This window comes from Agelaius tricolor, unplaced genomic scaffold, assembly GCF_023055355.1.
Source record: "Agelaius tricolor isolate 1412-34295 unplaced genomic scaffold, bAgeTri1.0.p SCAF_1, whole genome shotgun sequence".
Lineage (NCBI taxonomy): Eukaryota > Metazoa > Chordata > Aves > Passeriformes > Icteridae > Agelaius > Agelaius tricolor.
The window spans coordinates 38318496-38345319 of record NW_027269261.1 but is presented as its reverse complement, the minus strand read 5'-3'; the positions used below and the strand labels follow the sequence as shown (position 1 = coordinate 38345319).

General features: G+C 35.4%; 1 protein-coding gene across 10 annotated transcripts in view; it reads right to left on the bottom strand.

Moving 5' to 3' along the window:
* Window positions 1-26824, bottom strand: part of QKI (QKI, KH domain containing RNA binding) — a 155846-nt gene that overhangs the window by 102164 nt on the left and 26858 nt on the right. For all 10 annotated transcript variants that reach the window (XR_011679714.1, XM_071430503.1, XM_071430571.1 and 7 more), the window contains exon 2: window positions 16697-16839. Coding sequence is in view for 9 of the 10 variants with exons in the window: in XM_071430503.1 (XP_071286604.1) it covers window positions 16697-16839 (143 nt within the window). In the remaining variant the exon portion in view is untranslated. The remainder of the gene's footprint in view (window positions 1-16696; window positions 16840-26824) is intronic.

The window sequence follows — 26824 nt, the reverse complement described above, 5'->3', positions numbered from 1 at the left end:
TGCAAGCCAGCTCACAAAACTGAGCTCGGTATTTAGCATTTGTAGGGCAGTCATAAACAGACCTTGCCCACACATGATCTTTAGTAAGAAATGCTGATAGAAATTTATTTATGTTTTCCAGTAAAACTTTATTAAGAAGACAGCAAACAATCAGTGATGTACAGTAGCACCTTGTTCTCACTATAGGATTAAGAATTGCTGCCTTCCCTTCTTGGACATCAGCAATACATGTTTAATGGTTTAAAGAACGGATTACCATAAAAATTTTGGTCTACTTAAAAATTACTCCTCTATTATTTCTTACTGGTGATATTCTCTAGGTAACATTAAAAACAAGTGGTACAATAAATTAGAACTTTTAGGATTTATAATATGACAGATCAGAATTTGTTTCCATTTAAGATTTTGCCACTTCAAGTAGTTCTGTTACTTATTAGAATCACAAGTATTGAATTTCCAAAGGGTGATCCTGAGCCTTATTCAACTATTAGGTTCTCTTTGTCAGTACCCGTAATTCTGGCACTGTATCATTATTTAATAAATAAAATACTACTTCCAGTTGTGTTCTGGAATGTGCCAAAAACAAACAGCACACCATATAATTTCAGATAAAAAACTGAGGTTATATTAAATGGGAGATTAATTTGAATAGAAATATTGCTTGCTATAATAAAAACTAAATTGTTTTTATGAAGCACCACCATACAATTAAAGCCCCAGCACCACAGCAATATAACCATCTTAAAATAAAATATCAGCTAACTGCATTTTACAAAATCATAAAACAGTTAGGTTTGGAAAGGAACTTGAAGATCATGTAATTTCAAACCCCTGCCAGAGACAGGAACACCTTCCCCCAGACCAGGTTGCTCAGAGCTCCATCCAACATGGCCTTGAACACTTCCAGGGATGGAGCATCCACAGCTTCTCTGGGCAACCTGTTCCACTGTCTCACCAACCTAAGGGTAGGGAATTTATTCCTACCATCAGATTTAATGCTAGCCTGTTTCTGTTTAAATTCATTCCCCCTTGACCCATCCTAAAAGACGTCTTCCAGCTCTCTTTGTAGGGTCCCTTCAGGTCCTGTAAGGGTGCCACAATTTACATACTGTAATTCTGCAGTGTTAGCTTTGTTGGTAGAGCTGGCAGAGTTGCCCATTACAGATTATTACAGATTATTTGCATTTGTTCCTGACTGAGCAGAATATCAGCCACTGATACAGCGATCATTCAAAAAGCTCAGAATCTTTCTGATCACTGCAGCTGTAACCTAGACAAACCAGATTATCCATGTGATGTCAATAAAATATCATTTTTTACCCCGCAGACCACATCCTAATGCTTAAATGCTCCTTCCAAAAAAACAAACAAACAAAAAAACAACAAAAAACCCCAGCATTAAAAAATATAGCTGGGATTTGGAATGAATTACTAAATCCTTTAAATCCACATCATTCACCTCTAATAACCTCTGCTGAAGGCTTTGAGAGCATGTTTAACTGACAAACAGCTTTACAAACGTCATGTAAATACATTAGACCAGATCTATAAAAAAAATGAAATAAATAAAATAAAAATCAGGCTAGCTTTCCAGGTCATTTTAATAATGGTAATACAAATTTCTTGATTAAAGAACAAAGAAATCTCAAAGCACAGATTAAAAGATAAACACAAACCAAGAGTAATACACTGAGGGATACAACTTTTTCCTCCAAATTCTAAACTTGCAGTTTAAAGGGAGACCTGAATAAATTAAAATTAAATACTTGGTGTTGTTTTTGTTAGGTATTGAAAATTTTTAATGAAATATAATGATAGCTAGATATTTATCTAAATAAACTTCATTTTTGCCACAGAAATTTTAATTAATGTGACAGAACCACCTGAGTAGCTACACCTAGTTGATTGAATGTATTACAACTAATCAGAGAAGCCAAGATACAGTTTTCTTTTGTCTTCTGTTTGAAATAGGTATCTGTCAGAACTCATCATCAAAATACAGTCATAAGAATTCAGGATGTAGCAATTCCTGTATATAGAAAACTCAGTATCTTCAAAATGTTATCTAGGATGCCAACTTAGTTTTCATCCATTGAAACAACACTGAACCAGTAAAACAGTCCTCCTGGAAAATGTATTTTCAGCTCCTCTGGGCAGAAGATTCCACTTTAGTTTTAAGCACAATATATACAGGTGTTATCACAGGTGCAAAAAGAAAAAAATAATTTCTGTGTTGACAAAATCATAGTACCTCTAATCTCAAAGGCACTGTTTTACAAGATTAACTGCTAAAGAGCTAACATAATTTCTTCAACAATTCTTTGACCCATTTGAGGATCAGTGTAACAGCATTAAAAAAGGGTATCCTAATCTTCTATACTTGGCAAATTACCACATCTAATCAATTTTTTTTTCAATTTCATTTTCTAAAAACTGACCTAAGAGGTAAACATTTATGCCAAGAAATTTACCATTTAGTTCAAAATTAAGTGAATTCTAAGAAGCTTTACTGTCCAAGGATTGAGTAACCAATCTTTTTTCATTTTCATTTTCCTGCAGAACAATTACACCTTCACCACATAGTTTTGGCATTAAGATAATGGAACCTTCAGAAGGAAGGTAGAAAGCAATCCAAATCTAAAGGAAGAGCTATGTTTTTTGTGAAAATGAGTAAGACCTTACATTATATCATCAAAGAATTGAGAAATTTCAAAACACTGAAGATGTTGCACTCCATAAGTTCCTTTCAAGAGAAGCAGTGGAAGTCAGATAACAGGCTAGAAAGGCAGAGACTATTTAAGAATAACTCCTAAATTACTAACCTCTAACATAAAGTTAGAAAAGCTGTTTGCTTCTGTTCTTTACTGTGCAGAATGAAACAATCACTTGGAAAAAAGCTAATACTATCAATAAACTGCTTTGGATATATAGAAGAAATAAAGGCAAGTTTATTAGATTAGCTAAATTCTACTAATATTTATTCTGATATTTCTTGTATAATGTAACATATCGGTAATATTGGCATTGGCCTAAATAAGTGACAGAATTTAAAATGAAGATCCACAAAGAGCTGCTGTGCTAATTAAAAAAGGGAATCAGCACTTCAGAAATGGCATAATGTACTAAGATTTTCAAATTACTATACAGCTTCACAGCCATAAATCTCTCTATACAGAGGTACATAAAAAAAGTCAATCTGCCTAAACACAATACATCAAACTCCCCTGAGCAAAGCAGCTCAAATCTCTCTAATCTCTTTAATTCAAGGCCTGAAAACCTTATCTGGTGCATCATCCTGCTACGTACAATCCACCTGAACAGAAGAGAAGAAAAACCTACACAAACACATAAATTAACACATGACCATCTCAAAATGATAGAAAATCACACTGCTAGTACTGTAACAAGCAGAAGTTGCTCCTGTAAGAGGAAGAAAAGCAGCTCTTAAGAGAAATGAGACCCAAGGATCACAGCTGTCATCTTGCAAAAGCTGACCCTAAGCTGCTCGCTCACACCTCGCTTCCACAAACACTCCAACAAGCTTTAGGGAAGAGGACAGACCAATTCCCTCTAAGAGCAGGGGATCTGGAATTTCTGGATCTCTTGCCATCCTGTCAGAGTATGCCACAGCACAAGAACCAGGAAAAGCAAAAAGGGAAGCCTTTCAGCTGTATTACAGTTTGGTATCTTTAGCCCACAGCCTCTTTCAGGGCCCTGTTGAGGCCAGCGTCAGAGGCACCCACACCGACACTCCCTGTGAGCACAGAAAAGGACAGAAAGGCTTCCTCACTGACACTTCACTTGCTGAGGAGCCACAGATGAGGTTTTGCTCTTCACTTCTCCCTGAGTCAGCTCTAAGACAGTGGTAACAATCAGGTCTGGGTTCAAGAAGTAAACCAGTTCTTGAGAAGAAACTGTAAAAGTCTCAGACACGGAGAAGCAGCAGAGAGTATCAAGCAGGACTAAGCTTTCGACTAAGGTGCTGTACTTATTTCAAGCTTACATTCAAACAGCCTTCACTGAAAGAACTAGATGGAGTAGTAAGTTACATGTCAAATATTAAGCTTTTAAGCATTAGACACAGATTTTTCCAAAAATTAACTTTTATTTTGAAAGTGTCTCTAACATAAAATCATATTTAAATCACCATGGCACTTTGCTATCCCTCTAATAAAGATGGGGATTAAGATAGATAAAGTTTATACCATTTGAGGACATTCATACTTTCATCTATTAGAAAAACAAGCCTTTTTTCTTCTAAATTAAGCATTAAAATCCGAGATAGTTAATTGAGTATAAAACTCTTTCCAAAAGTTCCATTATGGAGCAAGACAACATCAAAAGTAAAGTTACTGTAAAAATCACCTAACAAGCTACTTGGATCAAAAGTAAATAAGTAAATTTTTAAACTAATTTTATTTGGACAACAAACAAAGCATTCATGCCTTTTTTACACTGAACAAGCCAAGTTTTAGAGTAGTTTTATAAAACTACTCATACCAAATGAAAAACTTAATGTTACTAATAAAAGCACTCTTTCAAGATTTGTCCTTCCAAACTCTTTAACCTTCTCTGTCACTAGGGCTGACTGATAAGCCACCAGCTGTTTTTTTTCTTCTCGGTGCTACAATGCATTCTCTTCCTTTTTAAGGCTAGGATACCCAAGCAACAAACAGCACGACTTTAGCCAGCTGCTAGAATGTCACAAACCTATATATTTAGCTCCCATCTCATTTACTGCCATCCCTCAGTGTCAACCATTTAATGTCCCTTTTGCTCCAGACTCCTGACATTCCTCACTGAGCTGACAACACTGCGGGCTGGATCAGCAGACACAAGATACAAGAACACACAACAACAAAGCGCAGACCTTATCAGTTACCAGAGACAGAAGCCATGCCTTGTCAAACACACTCAAGGCAAAGGGGTTTTGCTTCCCTCCCACCACTTCTGGACTAATTTTTAGTGTTTATAAATTGTGTAGTTGTTTGCATAAATATTACCTTTAGATCTTTAGTGAAATTGCAATTTGCTCTTTTAGTATGTTTTTGCTTTGCCTCTGCTTTGTCAATACTTTTTGTACATTAAAATATAAACTAAAGTCACATTTCCTTTCCATTTAATACTGGTTTTAACATTAAACCATTTCCTCATGCCACAAGTTTAAAGAGAATTTTAATTGGGTAGTTTCAATTCCACTTCAAATAACTAAAATAATATCCCTCAAAATGATTTTTTTATGCTACATGTTCTGTTCATGTAAAAACACTAATCTAATTACTGTCGTATTTTGGAAATAATTGGATTTTAAATTGCTTAGAATTATCAACATAAGTGAGAAAGCTGTAAAGATAGACAAATTAACAATTTCATGGTTTTAAAATGGGAATCTCTGTTATCATTAGATTCCCATTTGCAATTATTTAAAGGCCCACAGAACAGTTTGGTAGTTCCCTCTTTTAAGTGGTCATAAAACCCTTTAAACAGTAATTGAAAGATTGTTAACAGAAACTCTCTCAGGAAATCAGATCCTGTGAACAATCTAACAGTAGGCATGCTTAAGCGAGATAGTGAATAATCTGTTTCATCCTATTCACTAAGATGAGGTTTTCAGAACAGTGACAAGACATCAGTTTCAATAACACCAGGAGATGAGTAAAAATTGTTCAATTCCATGCTCTACTTGGGAATCATGACACATTTATCTAGAGAATTAACAAGTTGTGCTGTGTGTAAATCGGTCTCCAAGCCTAACCATAGGATCCAGCAGTGCCCTCTAAGCCTCAGTTTACATCATTAAACTCATATTCCAGTAACAAAGGATCCTCAGGATATACAGTCCAACAACTAATTTCCATAATAATACCTTTTAATTAGATGTGACTACATATGACATTACCCAAGGCACTTAAAGCTGGCAATTTAGCTGTAGACTACTTCAATTTCTCAGTAATTAGAACTGAGAAAGACACATTTAAGTTGGAGCATCATTGCAGATAGTGATACTATAGTTAAAAATGCTAAGAAGAAATTGAAATCTTCTTTCTAAGAAGAAATGGAATTCTTGTACATAAGGGACATTATTCTCTTTTTCAATTTACCAGATAAATGCAGCTGCTTTTCCTCCTCTCAAAAGGAAAAACTGACTTTGCAGAAACAGGTTTTGAAGTTATACTCAGGTTTATGCAAAGAAGAGGTGCTCAGTAACCATTTTATCTTATTAGTGACTGGAACTTTAGACAAAGTTCTTCATCCTTTTAAGGCAATAGATTTTACACTGAATTATTCAGTCTTTTATAATTCTATGCTGCAAAAATGTATTTATTTGCCACCTTGGAAGATGGGAAGAGAGGAAACAGAAATTGCACACTTCCAAATCAGAAGACCTCAATGCAGTACTATATAAATAGCAATTACTATTTTTATCTCCATAATAGCACTCTTTCATAAGCAAAGTTAAAAATAAAGCAGTAAAACATCTCACCAAGCAACTAAATCCCATGATAAAGATGCATAGTATTGTTTTGTGGTTAAAGATAGGCCTTACCAATTAGAGCTGTGATGAAAGTTTCCATATTCAAGCAACATACTTTGGGAAAAAATGCAGTTTATCAAGCTTCTGGAGTGAGTGAGAAAGTAAGGTGTTTAACATTCCTAAACATAAACATGCTTTTCATTCATACGACTGATTTTAATTGCTTAATTTAGCTGACTAAGTTGCAATTTATAATCAGAGCCAATATTAAATAATTTTTGCTTTGCTCCTTGAACTTTTACACACATTTGAGAAATGGTAACAACTGCAGTCTCATTCATAGACTAGGAGCTCTATAGTGAAACAAGCTGAATTTTCCCCTTCATAGGGGAAACTGAATCAGAATTCTTACCTCATTTAAGACAAATCAAATTCTGAAGCACCTATTTCTATCATTAAATATATTGAAAATACTTCCTGTATTTCACAAGCAGAACTATAAAACCTCACTTTCTAAATAAACATCACGCTTAGTCATAGCTTCATATACAGTTTATACTACTTCACATTCATTACGGGTTTATTTACCAAACTAGGTCTAGAATTTCATTCCATGAAAATAATGAAACACATCAGAGAAAGTAATTTTAAATTGTGTCATCAAAACAAAAGAAATCCCCCTTCCAAAATTTAGAACAAAACCCAGTAGGATTATCTAACTGGTAGCATTTCTCATTCTACTACAGACCTTAAATGATATACTTCAATCAGGTGTAAAAAAAAGATTAGAAACTGTCAATGCCTTTTTGCTGTTGTACAAGTATTTCTTCTAAAAAAAAAAAAGAAAAAGATAGGCTTCTCAGTGTTAACCATATCTGAAGTGAAAAATTAAACTAGTAATTCCATTCACCTACTGGAAATGTTACAAAAAGTCTTCTTTATATATTTACAGCTGCCATAATCAGTAAACTTGCAAATTTCACACCTAAATTTGCAGAACAGGTCAGAAACCCCGAAGACAGCTCAGTATTTCCTTTAGTGTTTTAAGGTCTAATCTGCCTTGTTTGCTCTAAATGACTTCTGCTAAAAGCCCTTGGCAAACCTTAAGTCTGTGTTCTAACTGTAAGAATACAATACATAAAAAGACAAATGAGTGGAAACTGAAAAGCACCTGAAACATCTTAAAAAGCTCCCAACATGTTGGAAGCATTTAAGGGTACAAGCCCCACAACATGAGCACTACAGAGTTCTGTGCTTCAGCCAGCATCAAGCACTGAGAGCAGCAGTATTACAGCCCAGTAATACAGTGATAGCAGCACCTTTGGATATCAAGTCATATTGAATCTATTATCCTAAATATCTACAATTACAACACTACTAAAAGAGCAGTTTATCAACAATTGCTACATTCAGGCTTTAGTCTTAACTAACTTCTGCCTTTTACTCTGTGATTTTTAAGTAAGGAGATGGGTACTACCACTTCTTACAGTTCTGTGATGACCAACATCACTGCAACAGAAGAGGAACTACCCCATATTTATCACAGGAGAAACAGCAGAAGAAAGAGTTATATCATAAGGCTTTGAGATGTGCTTCATGTCAGCCTGTCTTTCTATAGTGACTTAGGATTTAGAGATTCATATGTTCCAGCCCCATATTACAAAGCCAGAGTTTCACATCTCTTTTGCTTTTAGCTTGCCCTTCAGCTGATTCACAGAAAGAAGTGTAGTCCTTCACAAAGACTCAAAGGCCATTGTTTACAATTTTTTACAAAGGCCATTTTTTACAATTTTTCCAGTCTTAAGGGCAACATTTGCACTTGTGGAAGAAAAAAAGATGTGCAAAATATTATTATGACTAGAATAATTTGAAAAAAATCAAAAGACGTTGAAGCCCAAGATGTACTATTTGAGTACTTGTGTTGAATGACATCAATTTTGCTTTACTTTTAATGCAAGTAACATTTTTTTTTAAGAAAAGGTAATCAAACTCTCAAGTAAGTTCAAATTATAAAATTCAAGCAATTAGGTTAAGTATTATGACCCAGACATTTAAGATGTTGATTTGAGTAATATATTCATTACCATCAGTACTTAAATACATTAGCAGTATAACAACAGGTCATTTCCAGATGGAACAGCAATACAGAGACACCTATTTAATGCACCATTCACATTTTTAGACCACCTGTGCTTCACAGGAAAAAAAATAATCTGTTAAACTGCTGCATATTTAAAACAACTTCAAACCACAATTTAATTGATAATCTTCCCAAAACAAGCAGTATCACTGACCACAGGGCAGAGCCCTCAGTGTCCTCTGACACCACAGATCACAACGTTAGCAATTGAAGGAACTCGAATTTTTGGGTCAGTATGCTCTGAGTGTTTATACACCACACAGCTCAGAGATATCGATCAAGCTTACATCAGTACTCTAAAAAGACAGAAAGGTTCTGAAAATGCAGTAATCAACCCAAGCAACTGAAGTGTTGGGTGGATGAATGTACACGATTAGGACAGGTGCATAAGCTTGCCTGAAGAGAAAAAGCGCTATACGATATAATAAGAGAGAACTGAGTGCAAATAAGGTGTAAAAAGTAACTGGCTCTTCATCAAGCAAAATTATTTCTCTTAGATTACCAAGTGTATTGAAAAGAAAAAGAATTCACTCAGTTTCAAAGTAGTGCAGCAAATTTCAAAAGGAATCAGTGCCTTCACAGAATTCACTATTAGAAACTGCTCTTAAAGAGAAAATAAACATATAAAAGCTTAGAACTGAATTAGTATTATGCCAAGTGACTGAAATTAAACAACAGTGTTCAACTAGTGTTCTTATTAGCATTAAAAAATAGCAGAGACTAATTTCATAGATTAAGTAGATCCATACTACAGCTACAGAGACTCTGAATCTCATAAGACACCTCTTGACATAGCATCAGTGTTTTATTTTAAATCCAACATTCCAAACCAAGGCATTCTCAAGCAATGAAACAAAACATGAAAAAAGGAAGTAAATAAAAGGAAAGTTTATTCCCAAAGCTGGATTTGTGTACTATCTGCCCCTCAAGAAATATATAAGACAACCAAGTGATCAACATTAATGAGACATGTATAAGGAACAAAACAACTCTATTCTTTTGAAATATGGAACAAATTCAGATCAGAAATAAATGCTATAGATGCAGCATTACACTGAAAACTTTTCCTTGACAAGTGATGTACACTTTTAAATGCATTAGTAACTTCAGAAATAGCATAATATCAAAACAGCACACCTGTTCCAAAAAAACTCAACCATGTTGCTCAAAAGGCAACTTATTCTTTTTTCCTTCAAATTAATATGCACCTTCAAGGTTTGTGGGCAGATTTAATCTAGTAACAAACAATAGACCTTTTACCACTGAGGGCATGTAAATTGATTTTTACCTAAGCATATGATTTATGAGAGATACAAAGAAAAGCTGGTATTCTGACTGGAACTCAAAACTATTTTAAATAGTATAGATATGTGCCATCTTATCCCAGCAAAACACAGAGCAAACACAAGTAGCTAAGACTTGCATTTCAGTGACCTATCCATATGAAGTTACCAAACTCATGCTGTCCTCTGACTAGAAAGCATCAAATTACTTTTGCAAGGGCAACTCCATAAAATTCTGACTATACTAACAGTAATACCTAAACTACAGAGCTGCTAAAAAGGAAGAAATATTTAATATATGTGTCAAAAGCTGACTGACCACTGCAGGGGGAGGGGGTGAAGACAGCATGGTACTATAATTGCCAGGTTAAGTTTCTGGGGGAAGTATTACAGCTTAGTGCTATAATTCTCCTTTTGTCAGCTAATCAGAGGGGGGAAAATAATCCTCAATAAAGGGTTTTTCTCTCTGTATTTCCTCGTTCCTTAAAACACTGTGCCTCTCAAATCCCCTATCTTTCAGGAGTCTGTTTCCACTCTCTAAAGCAGAAGGAAGCTCCTAACTTTGAGTAACAAAGTACAACTATTAAGGATTCTGATGTCTAAACAGTAATTTGTAAATTCACCTATGTGTTTTAAACACAAGCACTACCTTGCTCTGTTAAGTATTGTTTCAGCACTTACTCTATGTATTTCCATGTTTACTGCAGTCTCCAATCCAAGTTAAAGCACACAGGACATTAATTCACAAAAAACTACCAGCAAGTTCAGCAGGTGTACCCAAGAGTACCTGACCTCACAATAGCAAGCAAAAATATCATGCTGAAGCACATCCTCATCTCTGTATAACATCCTTCTTTCCTAAAATAAACATTTCAAAGAACAGACTTTAAAAAAAACACAAAAAAAAATATAAAACAAAACAAAATCAGTATGTCACAAATACCTGCCTCACAGCTGACCTTTTATTACTTGTATTTGCACCCAGCTCTCCTAGACTTAAGTCTTGCAAGAGCTAAGAGATTGCCCAGTGAAAGCCTGACTGCACAGAAAATGGGATGAGCTAAAATGAAAGGCACTACAGGAGCAAAACCAATCACGATGGATGTTGACTGCTAGATCTATTTCAGGAAGTTCCACTGGGCACTTCCTTTGCAACCTCAAATTGTGCAATTCCCACAGTTAAACATTTTCAATATAATTAATTTATTAGAATCATTTTAGTCATTTCATCCACAGAAAAGTAACAGGTATCTTCAAACTATTTAGACTGATTTTCTAGACTACCATTCTCCTTTTGTACTTGGCTTCCCCATATACACACAGTCTTCTTCATCCATTTAGAAGAGAGGCACCCAAACGTCTAGCAGCAGCTGTTAATGTCAGATTAGGGGACTCCTACCCTTACAAGGGTACAAGCTGGACCTGTATACTGATTAAAAAAGAAAAAATTCCACTGCATGCTTCAGGGAGTGTCATACACATGCTGTACATGGCATGTGTATCAAAATGCATATAAAACTAGGAGTTTAATATTATGATACTAATTTTAAGACATTACTAATACAAGCATCAACATAAAAACATGGTGTCCTAACAAATATGTTCAGCTTTCCTAGCACTACCAAGTACAATTCATTTCTTCTCCCAGATTTCTAAATTTACTTTGAAATATATTAAGGGGAACATCACCAAAGCAAATACTACTTACTAAGCTCTTACTTTACCTGTCTTACTTCCACTCCACCTTCCATTTCTTTTTATTTACACACACAGAAAGACCACAGGATTTGCAAACAGCAAAAATATTAAGAATAAAATGGGAAGAAGAACATTAACAGATAAATGACAAGGCAATCACCTGACTTAATTCCACTAAATTCTTCAAGAGTTTAAGAGGGAAAAAATAATGGAGATATGGAGCAAGTTAATTGGTAATGCTGAGCTGCTGCTCAGCCTGCGAGATTACTGTAAGGGACTAAAGGACAGGATTTTTAATTCCAATGTATTTTAGACTGTGTTCCATCCTTTTGCCTCATGTACAAACGTGCTCTGGAGATTTGACCAGCTTATCTATGAATTAAATTATGACAACATATGTCATCCTGCATCAAAAAACCCCAAAACTAAAACACCCACCCAAAAAACAACAAACCCCAAATCCCCCAAACCAGCTATTGAGTGTTTAGCATGGTTCAAAAAAATTAAAAGAAAACCCATCAAAAGGTGATTCAGATGGTGAGTAATGGAAGGATATCTAATAAAACATTAGATAGAGGGGGTAAAAAAAAAAAATCTTCATACTGATATTAAGGCATGTCTCCATTTTAACAGCATCTAAACAAAGGGGCCCTTTCTCAATTCATATCCTTACCATGCACAACCAGAGCGCATAAGGCCTCTCATTAATACATAAAGTTCAAAATCAAAATGAAATTCTTTGTTCCCATTACTTCCATTAAAATGCTTTTCCAATGACCCTACTAAGACTGAAAATTAGCAATCAAACTACTTTAGTATCTTCATATACATTTGTACTTTCATCAGTAGCTGACCATTTTCCAAATCTTCCTTCGGCCCCGCCATTATTCTGTATCCCAAGTTTATGTACAGTGATCAGTTATATTCTCTCTTTCCTTCAAATTGCAAGGGTAAACAAGGCCTAGTCTTTTAGCTTCCTTCCCTGTTTACCACTAGGGAGTGAAAAGCTTAAGTAAAATAATCAGAACAATAAATAAATAAGATGTTATCATTTTCCTAATCCATATTAGGCATGCTATTAAACTCTGATATTACAAATTGAAAAAGGATTTAAACACTTTGTCAGTAAGTTCCCCATAGTAAAATGAGTCCCTGTGTTGATGGTTGTGTTGTACTAATTAAACAGCTTTAACTAAAATGGTCAGGAAGAATGCACAAGCTGTTTATCACTGCTGCCCTTTGAGCTGCAGTATACTCAAAGGACACGCTACTTTAGATGCGATAATTACTGAGTTCTTACATTTTTACTGAAGAGGCACAGAAGAGTTCCAACAGAGAATTTCACATTAATCAGAAAGAACAGGGTACTTATTAATAATAAAGCCATGATTATAATAGAAAAAAAAAACATTTATTCAGTTCAACATTTGTAGGTACTAATTCCAAGAACTGTTTAAATTGATATCAGGCAGAAAGTTTGGTCTCATCTCTCTAGGGAAATTTGAGAAAATTAATCATTTATCTGAAGCATAAGAAATGCTAAAGACTTTTAACTATTCACCCACAAACAATAGCTTATCCTCCATTGTTCTGCTTCTTAAGAGCTCAACAATTTCTCTGACATCTTTTCTTCTTACTTTTTAAAATTCTGATGGAAGTTATTTCTCCATGAATTGGAAATGTCTTCAAACTGTAACACCAAAGACTTACATGAGCGTACAAATATTACTCTTTAGAGAACTCACTTTTAACTTAAGGGCAAAATATGGACAATTAATGGAATTTCATTTCTTGGGTGCCTTCTGCAAAAGTACTGTCTCAAGTTTCAAGAGCATATATACATGGTTCAGAAAAGCTAAGAATCTCAGTTTTAATACTAAAATTTCTATAAAGTTTAAACACCTTTCAAGGGTGCTAGAAGAAAACAATACAAATAGACCCAATTGCATAACAGTAACTTCCTATGAAAAAAAATGTGCCACAAAGGAGACCATCCCAGCAGTTACACAATTTATCAGACTGTGACTACATAATGGAAAAAATCTCCTTATTAATACAACACACAAAGAAAATTAATTCTTGCCTAGCAAGATTTTTGTGTATCTTCCACTTACTAGTACAGAAGCAGAAATTCAGACTCTGCACAGTCAGCATTTAAAAACTACAGGCTGTTTCAGTCAATTAATTTTTTGGCAAGTTGAACCTTGCATTAACTATGGCCTTCAAATAAATATTAGATTAAAAATACTCAATATGCACTAGTACAAAAAAAAATTAGGAGCCTTCAGGGGATTTTATAGATTTCCTTTAGCTTTTAAGTTTATAGATTCTTATTTTGTGTGGATAACCAAAGCACAGTAAAACAGTAATATCAAAGTGATGCAGGCTAAGAAAATTTACTGTTTCATCTTTTGTGTATGTTTATATATACACATATATAAAGCATGTTTGTTAAAACTTATGCTTTAACTAGACCATTATTTTTATGCATCACAAGTAACTTAGGATTCTGTGCACAAAATGGCACTATAGTACTACACAGCATTCACTACAGTCAACCAAACAATATCCTCAAAATTCTAAGTCAAAAATATTTACCATAACAAAAGCTTATTAGAGCATCCTAACATTTTGCTGATTTTTTTTTAAATTTCTCTTAGTAAAAATATTATTAAATATACATCAGAAAACCAGTTTCTGGTCACTTTTCTTTGAGCAACTTTAGGTTTATCCAACTTTATATCTTTGTAATGCACACAAGACAGTCAGAAGAAAATTATGGCAATAGGAAGAATCAACTAGATTTATCTGAGAAACTCACTCTCATAGTCTATACAGGATGCCTTTCCTATATCTGGTAACAGCTAAATTAACTGCTGAATATGAGTAAGAAGTTTCATATACTGTTGTGAAAATTCTCACAGGTAACAACTTCTCTCTTTACACACAAATTTACCTTCACTGGTGAAATTAATACTTATCCGTGAATTTTACACTTTTTTTTTTTTTAGTAAGTTGGAATCGCTGTACTGCAGACCTTCTAAATGCTGTGCTAGCCTGAATTTAATGCAGGTTACTTAAGGTTCTAACTTGCAGCAAGATTTTAGAAATGGCCTCCATACTGAATTACAGCTTTTTATTTGTAGGTAGTGGTATAGTCTAGTTGATTAACCAATTATTAAGGTTGGGCAGATCCCATTCCAAGTAGCAATGAACAAATACAGGAGCACACAGAGAACACGGGGCTTGGCTCCTCAGTGAAGCCTGAACTACCAGGTCCCACCACAGCAGCAGAAGCTCCCCATTTTCTAGCACACACTTCACATCATCTCACAAGAGCCAACAGCCTTTTTATTCTGGGTCACATGCACACAAATCACAAGCTTCTCCAACTTCCGAATGCCTAAGGGTTTATTAAAATAAATTAGGGACCACTTCAAGGCCATTCCTCTAAAAGCAAACAAAGAGCTAGCAGTAGCTAGTGAAATCATTTCTTTGTCAGAAACTAGAGACAAACTCTTTCCTGCTCATTTACACTGTATTTGACAATTAACTGGCAGTGAAGACCTAAGCTACTAAACCTTGATTTCTAGAACAGCAGCTTAATAGTTAAGGGAAATCCAACACTTTTTCTTTCAATCCTTGTACAGCAGACATCAAGCTCTGTAGAAACTATAACAAAATCTTTGGCAACTCTTCACAAAGAATACACTGTCAAGTTATAAAACCAGTATTTCAGTAACTAAGCAATGTTTTAAAAAGCCACTAAGCAATATAATTCTAAGATATCTGGAGGTATTAAGTCCAGAGCTACTTACATGGCTCTGTGGAACAACTGCATAGGACAATTGCTCTCAAAAATCTGTAACACTGAGGAGTTTCAAAAGAATTACTGGTTTTGGTGTGGGGACATGTATGCACATACACAGATGTATACAGACACACATATGTTTAATTTGGAAGAAAAATGCAATACAAGAGGAAAGAGATGTCCTTAGGCCAATGCAAATTCCTTTTCCCAAAGACTTTTTCCAAAACAGGTATTTTAAGCCAAAACAAAACAACATGAAAACTTGAAAAGGGAGAAAAGATATTTGTCTAAGTATTGAGTTCTGAGTAAGGACTTGCACTTAATTTTATTAATGGAACGTGGCACAGTGAGATTTATTTAGAGGCCTGTATGTTCTAAACAGCAACTGAAATAATAAAATCCATTTGGAGAGCTTAATCTAATTAAGCATACAAAGAAAAGCCACAGAAATACACAAGTGTTACCTCCATTTTTGCGGTTCTGTACTTTCTTCCACTTTATATCACTTTAATGTGCAAATTCCTTACTTGGACCCTGCACTCCTCTACTGCAACAGAACCTGTAAATTCTATCTGGAAAGAATAACGTGGTTTCTTATTTTGTCACTGATGAATGAAAACAGTTGGAGGTAGTTGGGGTAGATTGGTATAATTTGAAAGGACTGTTCTTCCCAAGTAGGTTTTAGAAACACTTCAAATTAGATAAATTCAAAACATTCTCCTTCAGAAGGTAAGTGCACAGTGGAACAGAACACCCCATGGAGTGCACAATATTGACAGGCAAGCAAAGAGTTTTGCTAAAGCAGGGTGGGGAAAGAGGAGAGGACAGGACAACCAACCCTGAGATAAAGACACTTCTATAAGCAACAGAACTGGTTACACAGGTATGGGACAAATAGTAATTGAGACTAAGTACAGTCTCCAAAAGGTCTTTAAAGGGCTCCAAAGCATTCTGCAGCTGACTTAGAGACACACCAAGAAAAAAGCACCATCCCAAGAACTACTTTCCTTCTAAAATTCACTTCACAAGTGTCTCAGGATGGCAAACACTGAATGAACAAGATAATTAGGATCTTACATCTAAGGTTTAACAATCCATAACTAGTTTGGTATTTAACACAACCTTCTTCCACTCACACTCACTGCAAATCAAGCAAAGGGGAACATACACTGATTCCCTAGTATCCAAAGCAACTCAGCGTGATCCAAGGGTAGCATCACATGAAATTTACATTTAAAGACGACCACAAGGATCAAAAAATTATTTAGGGACTAAAAAGATATACTTACATCTGGATATTCTTTTACAGGCACATATAGTTTCTCTTGTAACTGTACAATAGGTCCCACAGCATCTGGTAATTCTGCACTTCTCTTCTCCGTACTACCATTTAATGTGTCGTTATACATGTCTTTCCGTACTCTGCTAATTTCTGTGGGGGGAAAAACGTATATTAGGCATTAAATACAGTAACAAATTATAATCCAACATGAAAAATCTTCTCTTTTTATTATTTCCCAAATCTCAATGCCATTTTCTTCCTCTTCTCATGAACATCATAGTAGCTGAAAAATCTGCTCTGGTTTTGTCTTTTTTCTTCTGCTTTTCTGCTTTGTTTGGGGGTTTTACATCTGGTTTTGGGTTTTTTGTGGTTTTTTTTTTTTTTTTTAATTGCAGCACCCATCTTTATACGTCTTTCATGTCCGTAAATTTGCTGCCTACTCATCCTGTTTATGGAATTCAGCTATTGATGTAAAAATTACATGCACCTCCTCAGAACACTTACAAGATTGCTCACATCATTTATAAGGTGTATAAAAACAGTTATTTTATAGGTTTTTTTAATAATAAAGCAGCTAGAAAGCACAAAAAAAATAGAAATCTAGAAATCTGTGCCGAACATAAAAAAAAAAAGAAAAATGCATCTATGCAGTATTTTTGCTAGTTATGGGATTAACTATAGCTTGGAAATTAAATGGAGCATCTTTTAGCTATGGGAAATAGGACAACTTAATGGCGCAGCTCATGTACACATGGTGTGACAACAAACTGGTAGATATTGTTCTACTGCCTACCCTCAAAGAGACAACAAAAATAACAAAGGCAAGTGTGTTATCAGAGACCTGGGCAAGCTCTCTGTGCACTCAGAAGCCCTACTACTTCATTTCAAAGTAATGAAAAACTCCTCAAGAGCACCAGGGAATGCTGAGGGTGAACTTTTAAGTACTGTTTCTACCATTTGCACCTGGGTTACTCACACCTTGAAGTATTTACTTGGAAGAAGCAGTTTAGTAGTTACAAACAAGGTAGTTAAAATGGGTAATTTAATTAAAATCTACATTACTGTCACTAAGCTATAACAGTGTGAAAATGAGCACAAAACTTCCTTTTGTTTAACCAAAAAAGACATTTAAAAGAAGTTACATTTTACTTCTATATCTGTTGAACGTGGTATTTAAATTGCTGCTATAAGAATCAGAAGTTTCCCATTTGATAACTTATGGAGTCCCAAATAGTGTAAAAATCTTCTCAATGAGTTTATTTCAGTATCACCGAATAACTACTTAAAATTAATGTACTGACCAAGTTTCAAACCAAAAACTAACATTTCAACAGGTTTGTTCCCAAAGCATAAGACTGACAATAGCATGGGCTGTAAACAAAGCAATCAGTAAATCCAGTTCTTTACGTAGAAGTGCAACAACTGCTTTTAAAACATCCAGAATAAAACATGACACCGAAAACAGAAATCTTATGTTTTCATCTAAATACAGGAAGCCACAGAAAGAAGAAGTCACTTGAAACTCTAGCAGCAGACAAGAGATTAATATAACCTCTGTTTCATAATCAGTTTCTTCTCTGGCAAATGATTAATAGCTGAAATTTCACCACCTGAAAAGCTGTGGGGTGGTGGAGAGCATGAGAAAGGAGACATCTCTCAAATGCATATTCAAGAACAAGTTGTTTCTCTGCTGGAAACTGACACAGTCATGTGTACTGTATCATGATTTGGTAGTTAACACCTGTTTACAATGGGGAACAGAAATTTTGTCACCATATAATCATAATGGAAGGGAGAAAAATCCTCATCTCCTTCTACACAGACAATTTTGGCAATGAGGACAAATTCCTCAGAACTACAAGCAGTATTTATACCGGCTTCAGTATATAAAGAAATTTTTAGCAGAGCTCTTTGAACAAATACTACTATTCTTTGTTCCCTTTTCATTCTCTTCAGATTTTCCATTAATTTACACTACACTGAAACAAGCTATGCAGTCTGTAGAAGTACTGAAGCCTAAGTAGCGACATGGTCATTTTTATTTATAGTTGCAGCTACTGAGTAGCCGCACCAAAATTTTCCTTTTAAAATAGATCTTTCATGCAGAATCACTAACATTGGATATCATAGTCTTCACAGGAGAAAATGAACTTTTATTTTAATCTTTCCTTTGCAAATAATCCTATGACACATTCATGACACTTGAAAGTCAAACATTCAGAACACACACAGGTAGTATCAGAGCTGGCTTGAGGACTACCCCTCAATTTCAGCTTGTGTGAAACCTAAGCTATCTATCACATCTCAAACTTTATAGAGAATGTAGACATCTACCAATTCAGTCGAGTAGAAAACTCCACTACAGGACCAGACACCTGAACTTGAGTTTTCTTGGCATGTGTAAGTTTGTACTTTCTCTCTCTACATTCAAGCCAGCAGTAAAGGTAACAAGCATCAGGACAAGGACAGTCACCTACAGCTCCTCAAATGCTACCATTTCTTCTGCATCCTGGAATTTTACTTTCTCTCCTGTCTTAGATACTTTCTCCAAGAGTATAATATTTCAGAAGAAATATTCAGCAGCCAGATGAAATAACAGGCATGTATTCCCAGTTTTCTTTAACTGCTGATCCAGTCTCCAAACTCCACTTCTGCACAACACATTATCTACGGAACTCTCTTTCCACTTCTCTTAAACTTGATAGGACTGAAGGATTACTGCTTAAATGCTAAAATAGTTAGATCAAATCTCTAGTTCACCCATTGTCTCTCACTCCTAACTACAGATGGAGTACAACCTATCTTCCTTCCTACGATACTAGTGCAGCTGACCACAAGCGCTCTCCCAAATGCACAATTCATGAATTTATCTGCTTGCTATGCCTCCTGGGTTTTTTCAGATTCTACTGAATACTTCTACACATCTGCAAGATTACTTTTTTTTTTCATGACTAACAGCAGTTTTCTCACATACCTGCCTCTTGTTTAATCACACCTCTGGTGCCTCAACAAGACTCCATACAAAGTATTGAATTTTGATGACATAAACTTTCCTTTTATGGTCTCCATCACACCCAATTCAAGATTCCAGTCTCTTGAGTATCTTGCAACTTTGCCACTCACTTTTGGCAGTTATGTGTACTGACAGAATTATGTGGTACTGTATTTTCAGCACTTCCCTCAAGTTTACCAAGAATTAGTAAGGTTTCAGAAAGCATCACCAGCAGCACATTAGAGGAGATAAAAGCTCTGCTTTCTCAAGCTGCAGCAAGTACCATTTTATTCCGTTCTGAAATACATTAAAATACCTAAAAATCTGAGGAGCAGTGCTAAAGTAGGAAGGTCAAATCCTCCAAGCACACCTTTTTATTTTTAGCACTGAATTCACATATTAAAGAAAAAAAGCCAAGGAAACAGTCTTTTATTTAGACTTATTTCACATTTCTGACACACTACCAAGTAGGTCTTCTCATGCCCAAAAGCTTCTTTGGTATGTCTCTCATGATATCACACTTTTCAAGTTCATTTATAAAGTTTTAGCTCCTTCACATTTACAATTCTTTATATTCTTCCCTCTCAAAGGAAGCCAACTGATTCAAAAATAAGGAAAGTTTTACTTTCCAAGCGAACATCTAAGTACAATTCTAGGTGCTTTACCTCTGTCTTAATGCTGCAGTGGTAATTACATTGTATAACACTCTAAAGATTAACAGAGTGCTAGTAAGGAGAGATACTTTTAATCGTAGATATGACTGAAAAAAAAAAAAAAAAAACCCAAAGGCATACAGCAGCTTCCCCATATCTCTAAAACCTGTGATTTCTGCCAATCCATTTAAAGGATTAACGTTCCCATCTCTACTGTAGGCAAAAGCAGAAACTCAAAGAATTTCAAAACCCACAATATTCACCTTTAACAATACCCTGGCCTATACATACAAAGTAATAAGTTTAGCACTAAATGACAAATTTGTCTTGCTCACAGCAGGGTAGTGGAGAAATAATTTTAAAAGAAGAGACAAACTGGTTTCAATATCTTTATCTTGTTCCACCTTAATTCAGCATGACCTAGTTAGCCATGGTAGCAATGACATGCATTCTGGTCCAGAGGACATTTTTCTTTCTCTGTCGCTGAAACTATACAAGTAACAATCTTTTGTTTCCTTTATCTACAGAGCATATTTTTCAATCTCTCTAATACCTTTCTAAGATATGTTTTGAAGCAGGATATACTGTTTATACTGCTTACATCTGTCTACAGATATGTACTGTTTTGATCTCTTCATTAAACTTAAGAGTATTCTTCCCCCTAGAATGCACAAAGAACAGTGTTCATGTGAGTGTTTGTCATCACATTAGACACCATCAAGAAGTTACTCATTTTCAGCTGTCAATTATTCCTTCAGAGGAAGTAAGACTCTGCACATGTGTTTAAGACTGATGGGTTGCAACATAAAACAGGTTTACATAAACCATTCTGCAAGAATATTCAAAGTAGGAAATCACTGAAAAGATTCAAATCCTTCCTGTCCCACCACTTTGCAAACCCCTTTCATCACCAGCAGCCACAGCTTTATTACTTCTCACCATGAAAGCTTCTTCTACATTAGAAAGTTTTATCTTTTGGAAGAGCAGCAGACTTACTGTTTTTAAACTGATGCATTCCTCACTGTAGTTTATTAAGCTAGAACTAAGAATTTGAAGAACTAAAATAAATTTTCCAATATTCCAATTTAGCTACATCCATTTCAACAGAGTTAAACTGATGCCACTCTCAGCTTATGTTTTTTCCTAAAACCGTGTTAAGTCATCAACGCACACAGAGTTTCATTTCTGAAACTAACAGAAGAGCACCTTAACTATCATTCATTGTTTTACAATACACAGCAAGTGGGGCTGGAACAATCCAATAGTCAAAATCAGCAAGAGATGCAGAATTAATCAAAACACTAATGATCTTCTAATACCAGCAGGCATGCTTCCTTAACCAAGTGAAGCACCAGGCTTTCAAAGATTCTCAGGCACAAGCTAGTTTCCATATGAAAAAATAATGAAGTTAGGAGCAAATGTTTAAAGTTAAAAGTTTAAGAGTTATGATAAGAATAACAGCTATGTTCATATAGCTAAAAATCTACACGGTACTTGGATCTCACTGATGCATAAAACATCAGTTTCAGTTTTCTACTTTCTCAGAGAAATGAAGTTATGCCCAAAATATCAACAACATCAAAATTTTTACATGTAGCGTAATTTTATGTATTTTGACAGGGAAAAATAATTCTTTTTTTTTTTCTTACAGAATATGACACTGAGCACAAATAATGCCTTCATATTTCCACAATAGCTTTTTGCAAAAAGTGAAGAATTCTAATAACTATCTATCAGAGACTACTTTTAGTGAGTCCACTCAAATGCACGTGATTAGCATGCATTGCACTGAGGGGGAAAGTGAGGGACTGACTGAGTCAAGCACCTTCTCATTCTTTACTAATATGCAGTGTAGTTTTTTTTAATGCAACAAAATGTGTGCAATAAGTGAATGGTTTTACAAAGTGTTTTTATTGCACACAACTGCTGCTAGGTCATCACTTCAGGCATTTTAGAGTAACTTCTAAGCAACAAAATATTTTTTCCTTTTTTTTTTTCTTTTTTTTTTTTGCTATCAGGTAAGTCCCTAAACTAGAAAAAAAAGGTTACAGACACTAAAATAACAGACATAAAATTAGCAATTCATAGGATCCAAATGCACTGAATATAGACCACGATTTATACACACAGGCAATCAATTCCATATGCCATTAAAGAATCATCCATTAATCAGGTAACTGCAACTAGATACCAGTTAATTTTATCTAATACACAGTGTGTCAAACAGCATCCAATATTATTGCAAAAATTATGGAAAATATAACTAATAATGGAAAGAAAAAAGCAGAGAAAGTAGGAAACGGTTATATTCTGCTCTTACTTAAAATCTCTGAAGACCAGCGAATTATAACCACTCTTGAAAGCGTTCTAAAGATTCACAGTGCATGCACTCCAACTACAACATGAGTAGCATGCTGAGTTTATCCCCTGCACAAAAAGAATCTTGTTGACACAGCAGGATCCGAAATTTAAATACAACTTTTACTGTAAAAAAATTAAAAGTAAAACCAAAGTGACATCACACTATTAATCCACTAGATCAATAGATACTTAAGTTTCTCAGAAGAAATGCAAAAGTACGTCGAAGTACTCAACACCACCACTGAGATTATGGCACACAAGTCATTCAAGACCATCACAAAAAAAAAAAAAAAGAAAAAATAAGTGTTTGCATTTCAAATTTCAACGAAATTTAAATCTTTTAATGCTTTGGGAAAACTATAGGTACTTCTCTTTTGCTCCTCAATCTAGCAGTACACTTTCAATGATTAAACTGTCAGTCCAATGATAAGTGGGCAGCACTTCCAGCAATTAGTCAGCAGTCTTGGTGTCAAAATTCAATCATTTCTTTTCGCAAGAAGAGCCTGCAAAACTCCTTCTTTTGTGGGCAGTTGTAAGGTTTCTATCAAAGTGACTTCAAAACCAAATAGAGCATGCTCATCTGTTCTCTTTGTGTAAATGTCAACAGAAAGCTTTTAAGTGCTTTATTATTGGTGGAACATTGCAACTCATGTGTTTTCTAATCTATCAGCTTTAGTATGCTTACTTGGCAAAGAAATAGCTGGTTTTATTCATCACAATTTTAACAGTCTTCACTGTTAACACCAGTGCTGTTTGCTACTACTGCTGATGCAGCAGAAATAGCAATGCTAGGAAAAAAAACAAGTCATTTTTAATATTGTGCCACATGGACTTGTACCCTGCATGCATCATCACGATCTAAAATGCTGGCAAGCATTTAGACTCCACACCCCTGATATTAAAGCAGTGAAATGCCTGAGCATCAGGCAAACAAGATTCATAGCATCCATCCATCCCTCTGAGACCAACACAGAGTTTAAAAAAAAATAGACTCAGGATCAAGCAAAGCTGATAAAACAGTCTACTTCTGACAAATTTTCAATTTTGGTCTAAAGCATGACACTGAACATAATAAACTGGTATTTTTAAAACAGTCATGCATTTGTTTCCACTTACTAAAACTTGCATTTAAGTTATTTAACATTATGGTATGTCAGAAAGGCCAGAGCAAGTCTGAAAAAGTCCATCAATCCAGCATTACAGTTGCCAGTGGCAATCTGCATTTGCTTAAAAAAATAATATAAAGAAGATTAAATACAGTCTCCTCATTTTCTTGGTAAGCTCCAAAAGCTGTACATTTGAGATGAAGTTCTTGTATTTGTCTCATCATACCCCAGCACAATGCTCCAAAAATCTAAATATCTTTAATATAAAAATCAGTTTATAAGTTCCCAAGAGGATACTTTAAAGAACTTTTCAGTAGTCTACTTGGCACATTCAACTAACATAATACAGCAACTGTCATACACTATCCATCCACACCCAAATGAGCAGCACTGGAAAGTTTCCTGAGGTAATTAGCTGATGGAGAGAAAATGGTAAAGCCAAAGTCCCTCAGCAGAGCATGACTGCTGAAGAAGATGGGCTGGCTCATATTTGCACCAGGCTTCACTATCACCCTCTCAAAAATCTACTCTAGCTCCCTTTAGCAGCAAGTTACCCTAAATACTTAGAGAATAACAGAATCAATTAGGTTAGAAAAGCCCTCTGAGATCCAGTCTAATCTGTGACCAAACACACCAACATACCAACTAGACCACATCATTAAATGCCATGTCCAGTCCTTCCTTAATCTGTGTCCTCTTGTCCTGCCTCTGGCTGCCTGGGAGAAGAAGCCAAGCCCAGCTGGCTAGACCCTTCTTTCAGGGAGCTGTAGACAGGGATAAGGTCTCCCTGAGCCTCCTTTTCTCCAGGCTAAACACCCCCAGCTCCCTCAGCTGATCCTCCTCTGGAGGAGTTCTGCTCCAGACCCTTCACCTGCTCTGCTGCCCTCTGGACTCACTCCAGCTCCTCAGGTTCTTCCTTAGTTACAGGCAGCACAGCTAAACATACATGAAGCTTCCAGAGCTGTTCAAAGTTCTCGTCCGTTTGTTTTCCTTTCCATACCCAGCAGCAGCAACCAAATGCTTGTCAGGTAACCGTAATGATAAACAACTTGAATGTCTTAAATGTGGGAGAACCAGCAGTAATACTACTCTGTGTGAACTACTAATCACCAGAAAGATTAAAGAAAGGAGCCATATGAGATTTAAACAACAGTGTTAACTTGGTGCACTTTAAAAACATCAGCTTGACAGTATCAGCTTGAACAGAACTTTCATGGTGTTAGTTCCTCAGGTGGGTATTTTCTACAAAAACCATGTTCCCTCAGTTTACTGTCTTCTTCTTGAAATTGATCTTTGTGAGCAATGTAGATTGACTGGTCTGCAATGGACCTTCTCTAACCACACAATCCCATGCTCCCTTCACACCAGAATCACTGCTGTCCACTTTCCACAGGTATCTTCTGCATATGAAATAGTGTATTTCCATTCAACAACTATGAAGTTATGCAACAGGAAGGTCTCCAGTAAAGCCAGAACATTCTCTCAAAATGTATGCTGAGCACTTCAGAACAGAACAGCCTAATTAATATCAGAATTACCCAGATACCAGCACCAAAATCCCACCCTATGCTATTCTGCCAGTAAGTGCAAGAAGTGCATAAAAGGGCAAGACACTATTTTACAACCTTTAAAACAAACAAAACTAATTTAAACAAATTTGTGGCATAGACCCTTCTAAATAATGCTTTGAAGTTTGCTGTAAAATTAAAATTACAACTGAGTTACCTAAATGTTAGAATTGCTTATTCTTGGAATTGAGAAATAAAAACAACTAATAGACCTCCACTTGAAAACTAAACAGCAGCACCATTTTCTTTCCTCTATTCAAGGCTGCACCTTAAGATTCACCAATTTCAAAGAGTACCCTAGAGCACACGCAGTTATTTTCTCAGTCTTTGGGAACCATCCACAATGATCCTCCACAGTCAGCAATTAAAAGAAAGCATTCCATTGGTTTATGTACTCTTTGTCTTTTGTATGAAAGGAGAGAGGGACTTTTTAACTTCCATCACCACCCAAAAATAATTATCTATTCACTAACACAGTCATGTTATGTGAACCTTCTCTCTCTTTCACTAATTGTTTTAAGGCCAAAGTAAATTTCATACATTTTAACATACAAAGGCAACCTGAAGAAACCCAAAACTTGGTTGCTTATATAAAGTATTTCAGGAAATGCTGGGAAGTGAAGATGCATATCTTCCTGTGTTCTATCCATTTTTCCAAATTTTGTATGTATTTCTGCCTCACAAAACTCAGTCGTCTACAGTTTATGCACACAGCAATCACTGGATACACTGAAAACCACCAGATACCCCATATGCTTCATGGGATAAAGGGGAAAAAAAATTTGTCATTATTAGCTGATCAGTTGTGAAGTATTGACATTATGTAAAAGATGTATACATTTAGTAAAAGAATATATAAAAACTATACTGCTATTGAGATGCTGATGAAAGCGCTTTATAATCATAAAAACTTGTATTTGGGCACTATAGGTTTTGTATCTGTGACAGCGAAACAAACTGATGGTTGGTTATCAACTAAAGAATTTACCTAATCTGTAAGAAACACCAAAATGTGAGAAAGCAAGCATACCTAGAGACAATTGGCTTAGTTAATAAGTGAACATTTCCAATTCTAGCCTGCTAGAATGTCAAAACAAAGCTATTCCAGTACCTGTAAGAAATGTCATTCTCTATGTATTTCTGAAGAGCAATTTCATAAGAGGCTGACCTGACAGCTTTCATCACTTCAGCTGGAACCTAATCCATCTGAATAGGACTGACTAGTGCCTCTCACTCCCAATTTACTTTTTCTTAGCTGATCACGTACAACAGTAACACAATCCCACTTTTATACACACTGCTCCCCATCACACAGCATTGCTGTAAATGCTGCCCTACCTACCTCTGTCAGAATTTTATTCACAAGACTAAGAAAGTAACCATTTTTGTCGACAAGTAACAGCACTGACAAGTTAGTCATCCACAACATTAAATACATTAATTATTGCACTGCTC